Source organism: Homalodisca vitripennis, chromosome 6 (assembly GCF_021130785.1).
Source record: "Homalodisca vitripennis isolate AUS2020 chromosome 6, UT_GWSS_2.1, whole genome shotgun sequence".
Classification (NCBI taxonomy): domain Eukaryota; kingdom Metazoa; phylum Arthropoda; class Insecta; order Hemiptera; family Cicadellidae; genus Homalodisca; species Homalodisca vitripennis.
Genome location: NC_060212.1, coordinates 45,352,414 through 45,358,050, shown reverse-complemented (window position 1 = coordinate 45,358,050; position 5,637 = coordinate 45,352,414). Strand labels below are relative to the sequence as shown.

Sequence of the window (5,637 nt, the reverse complement as noted above, 5' to 3'; positions counted from 1 at the left end):
TATATTTTACGACCACTTTAAAATTTCGTCAGTGGAACTGCTTAACAAGACCATATAAAATTTACCGAAGATACAGTTAGTACTTATTTATAATCCACAACTCAAGCCTAGTATATATAGGTTCATGTAGTATAGAATATAAAATAGTCAAATAAAATGAACGAGTAGTTTAAATGAACACTTGAATGCCTATTGTAAGATTCCCATTTATAAAAGATTCAAAATAGCTATAAGCATTTCAACAATGAGATACGTTTTCCTTACTCTAGAGAGTTATTTTCTGTCATCAAATGTTACACAATAGATGGCAATGCCAGTAATGCACATCCGCGTGTGAATGCAGGGGGAGAGGCTTTATCGTGATTGACTGCAGCTGAACCAATAATTGATGAATGTGTCACTGGCTGCCAGACCATTATTAATCTGATATTGCCTTCCATGTTTATTTTATTTATTGAATAATTTATTGTAATTTCCATAGGATATCGTATAAAATTTTAACAAGTACTTTTCTGTTAAGTTATACTGCACAATTGATTTGTAATAAATGTTCTGATCACTAGTTTTACTTATGGCGGCGTTTGGTGTGCTTAGTTTGTCCGTGAACTCGATTTTATATTGAAAATTTGGACTATTATTTAAATTTTCACTTCATTCAAACAATTTCAAAAGGATTTAATCATTCAAAGATTTTGGTTTCACAGGAAAAAAACCATCGTAGTTTATCATTTATTACTCCAAAACTAAAAATGAACATTTCAGCTGAAATAATTGATTATTTAAGGTTAAGCCAATCATATTACGGCCCTCCTCCTTTCAACTTACTTGTATCATGATAATTTTCTCTTAAAGTCTCATAAGAAACTTAAAAATAACAGGAGTACAGTTTTTACACTTATATACAATGATGTTATTGCATTTGTAGTTGGTGGTTTATGGGGGGGGGGGGGTGAAGGGAGAAATCAACTATATATTGAGTAGAAAATTTGTCTAAAGAAGCACAAGTATCCTGACCTCCTCTGAATCAAAACCCGGCTGACTGCTCATTTGTTTAATTTTGCTTTGAAAAGGTGATTGTTAATTTTTGATGGAACCTCCATCCCAATTGGGTGCTCTCACTAACATAAGATTATAAAGTACTATTTGAAGCTAAAAGCAATATTTTACCTACTTTAGGTTACACCTTTACTGCTAATGCAACTGTGAACAGATTTCGCTGTTTAATAAATACGAGACGTATTTGCTGGATAAATGTCCAACTGTCTGTATTTAGGTGAACCATTTGAATAAATAAGTGACGAAACAACAACCTCATAAATGTGTATGAGATCTGGATATACTCAAGTGGAGAGCCGGTAGCAGAATTTGCACCTGTGCCAAATAAGCCACGACTGAGTCATTTTTAACGGGTCGGTAGGGGAAATAAATTTTCTGGTAAACTTAAAACACTACCACGGTATTGTATTTTTAATTTTCTCATTTTAATTTCTCCTACATTTATAATACAGAGCATTGTGATAGAGAAAATAGAGTAAAATTACAACTCTACGCGAAGGTATTTTAGATGTTTTAATTGAAATTATACAACTCACTAATATGAGATTATTTAACATATAAACGTTTCCATTATACCAAATTATAGATATTTTGTAATAAAATACTAATGTAATCGATTTTATTGTTACTTAGGTACACAGTACAATAAGAGAACTCACATGATAATACATAGCATCATTAAATTGTCTTAAAAATTGAAATGCAAAAATTGATTTGACGGTACAAATAAATGTTATTACAAGACCGTTGAGATGACTTGTTTTTTTTTAAATTTAAATTTCCTGTAGTCCAATATAAACGCTCTTAGTTTTTACAGAAATATTGTGTGTTCGGACAAAATCTACAAATGACAAGTACGCATATTGAGATCAGATTTTAAAGTTACTATCATCGATCTCATAAAACCAGCTAGCCTACGCTATTGTTTTTATAAGTTGGTTTTTCCTATCTAATTTATAATTTCCTCTCTAAATCATTCACAACATATTTAATCCGCATAGATGTATTCATTAATGTTATTGTTGGTGACATTTCATCAGTCAAATGTTTTTTATTCTCTTTGAACAAGAAGCTAAAAACCTCTCATTGCACTTAGTCCTAAGTGACAGGTAGGAGGATATTAAGGATAGGCAAGGTAGAGAGTAGAAGCCGCCTCCTGTCGGGAGCGATAAGGAAGATTTTTGGCATTATCTCTCAGCCATGTCTCCTTAGAGAAGTGGAGTCCAGCTATGTACCACCCTCTCTAGTCAAAGGAGGCAGGGGTGGCACGCTTTATATTTAGGATAGCAACTGCCTCACTTAAGGAGCTACATACTCCGATGCCAATCTTCTTCACTAGATTAGACCTATTATAGTCTACCCTTGCACCCCAATATATCGACATTTGTGTTTAGTGTTTAATGTACCCCGTCTAGGTACAGCTGAAAGGTATAAATCAGATGAAAACCCACCTGGGGGTAGTAAACCATATAAAACACATTAATCCAGGATATTTTATATTTTACAAATTTACATCGCAATATCAGCTATTGTTTCTGGGCCTTCCTCGTGATTTTCGGCTGGTAGTGGATGGCCTCTTTTCCATTGTGCGTTGTCGAGATGAGTTTGACGGGGAATGACGACCAATACTAGAATCACGAGAAGCTACAGATATGTTATCTTCAGACCGCCTGTCAAGTTTGGCTTCAGACTTTGGGGTTTTCTTTTCCTCTCTCTTATTGGGCTCGACTTTTCTCTTTTTGGAGGATTCCTTTTTTATTTCTTCCTCTTCCTCATCTGCAGAATAGCTATCCTTTTTACTTTTCACATCATCAGACTTTCGAGTCTTCTTGTTATTCTTTTTATTCGATGCATCACCTTTTCTTTTTCTTAGAATCTTTCTTCTTACCTCCTTGATCATTTTCGTCTGTATTACTGTCATCCTTCTGGCTTCTCTCCTCATCGTCAGAATCCTGATCACGGCTCTTATCCTTACGACCTTGCTTCGAACCTTTACGACCCTTACTCCGTGAGCCTTTATCACTTCCGCTTGACTCTCCTCCTGTTAGCTTTTGCCATATTTCTCTTAACTTCTTCCGTATTGAATTTGCTACTTCTGGGGCGAATATCGCAAGTAGAACATAAGCAAGTAAAAGCAACAGGATTATAAGTATCAACATCCACAGCAAATTGCCCCAAAAAGATGACTTTTTCTGCTGTAACACAAAAACTGGATACTTAAATATTTGTAAAACTGTAAATTAGAAAGAAAGCATAATCGGTTATATTAAGTTTTTATCCTATGAATTAAGAATTGAAATGAATTCAGACGAGGAATTTAGTTTTAAATAACAATACAAAATTTAAGTTTCTAAATAAAATGGTCTATCATATATTCGGTTATACTTACTTAAAGAGATACTACTTACTATATCAGCATAAACTCCAAAACAGTAGTTAGATATGCAGAATTGTGAATAATAGCCGGATCTTTTCTGAAAGCACATAAATATACTATTAATAATAAATTATTAAATAAATGTACTAAAACTACGTATACTTCAGGTTCTGTATTGCACACGAGTGTGTTTTAAATGACTCCCAACCATTTCAAAAATTACCATTACTAATTCGTCTTCTTTCAAGCTATATAATTGATATATATATATATATATATATGTATATATATATATATATATATAATTTTTTTATATGAGATAAAAAATTTGAAAAATACATACTTTTGGGTGAACGTAGAGAGTAGAAACATTTTATATCCATGATGTCTCGAAAAATAAACTGACATTTAGACTTGAAAGATTGTAAGAAGCTTCATTTTTATACGCGGAACACTGAGTTTGATGATGGTGCAAGTCAGTCCATAAGATTTCGCTTAGTATTGGCGAAATGTGTTACATTGGTCTTATGGGTGGCCATAATGGAAACGAGAAAATAGAGTAAGAAATCCTTAACGAAACTGAGCTTAATAATGTTAGGTTCCAGTATTTTATATTTTTACCATATATGAAAGATAAAAAATATTAGAATCGGAAATCATTGTTATAAATTTGTAAATAGTTTGGCACACTTGCGTTGTATTAACCTTACTAGTTAACCACGTGTTCATTTTTTGAATATCACTAGGATATTCAAATGAATTAACTAAAATATGAATATATCAAGTGACAAGATATCTTGTGGTATATTTAACTGTAAACTTTTTGTTTTGCATGAAACTTCATTCATTACTAAGTGCTTAAGAATGTGTTATACGATGTTCAAGCAGCCTCGGCAAAGCCTCGAATATAGCACTCCTACATTGTTATATTTAGTTATAAAAACCTTTGTCTTATTTCCAGAGTACTACTGAACAGGATTTTCAGGAAGAGCAAGGTTTGAGTTTGGTTCCGCCACCTCCGTGATCTCACGATATAGTCACAGTGAGGAGGGACAGTGGACACTATCTCAGACATGCCACTATTGCTAAAGGGGGGGGGGGTTAGTTCTCTGTCAGCCCCTCACTGTCAAAGTGATCAGGTCAAAGTTTCTTGCTCACGCTGTTGTAAAAAACCCTTTAAGAATAAGAGTGCACAAACTACTCAATCATCCGCTCCAAGTAAACTAGCGTCAAATTTACGGTCAATGATGTGCTAATTCTGCACAAACCATTGATTTCACCGTTTTCCCAGTACCCAGTGAAGGTTCTAGCGACAGGTATATAGCCCAAGGTACGAGTGAACTCTCTTGGGGCAGCTTTACTTGTTAAGTCATACGAAAACAATCCATATCGAATTGAACATACTTGACAAAAATTATATCTAATTTATAATAATCAGTAATTTAATTTATATAGCCACGTACTTCATACAACTTTGGTGTCAGCATGTTAATCTTTAACAGTAGTAACTTATTAAGTGCGTAATTATTTATTAATTTGAAAATATTTTGAACGAAAGTTACTTGCTTACCCCCATGGTGAGTAATGCGCATTGGCGGCACTTACAATCTGTCATGTATTTGGTTCCAAGAGCTCAGTACATCATGTAATTGTGTGAGACCTGAATGATGTAATTTGTAATGTAATGTGTACCATGTGTTAGCTGTAAAAATATGTTGAATTTTCTTGAGTGGAATTTAAATAGTGGTTGAAACCATAGAAACCTTTTTGAATTCGGAGTTAGCAACTTTTGTGTATGTAAAAGTTAAGTAAATTATTCACAGGTGTAATTTCTTCCCTTGTTTTATTATGGCTGACCTGAATTTTGAAACAGGCAGTAATCCCTATCGTACTAACCATGGATGTCAACGTGGATTAGAGTATCATGTGTCAACATGAACTTTACTTAGCTATATGAACTGTGGCCAGCATGCACGCTATGGAAGGTGAAGTGAGGCCAATGTACGTTTTACAAAACGTTTTTAGTATTTTACAACTTTATCCGTGTAAAAAAGTATCTCATAATTTATATATCCTTTTTGATTAAAATAAGAATGTTTTTTTAAAAAAATAATAAGATTTCTGACATTTGCCACCGTTAAATACTACAAAAAAGCACATAAATACTTTTGGAGTATTCATCCCATTATTCAGTAAAAAAAAAC

General features: G+C 33.4%; 1 protein-coding gene across 1 annotated transcript; it reads right to left on the bottom strand.

Moving 5' to 3' along the window:
* Positions 1-2,577: 2,577 nt before the first annotated feature.
* On the bottom strand, positions 2,578-5,155 carry LOC124365182. The gene is made up of 3 exons (XM_046821135.1): positions 5,004-5,155; positions 3,465-3,530; positions 2,578-3,251 (listed from the first exon to the last, which is right to left on the bottom strand). Exons 1-3 carry the CDS (start codon positions 5,046-5,048, stop codon positions 2,910-2,912), a joined length of 453 nt encoding a protein of 150 aa, XP_046677091.1. The 5' UTR covers positions 5,049-5,155; the 3' UTR covers positions 2,578-2,909.
* Between the last annotated feature and the right edge of the window lie 482 nt (positions 5,156-5,637).

Bases quoted from the DNA above. Each gene is read 5' to 3' on its own strand.
- LOC124365182 (XM_046821135.1), bottom strand. From the start codon at position 5,048: ATGACAGATTGTAAGTGCCGCCAATGCGCATTACTCACCATGGGG. The intron at 3,531-5,003 runs GTAAGCAAGTAA...ATGTGCTTTCAG, and splicing joins GCGCATTACTCACCATGGGG to AAAAGATCCGGCTATTATTC. The intron at 3,252-3,464 runs GTAAGTAGTATC...TTTGTGTTACAG, and splicing joins TTGGAGTTTATGCTGATATA to CAGAAAAAGTCATCTTTTTG.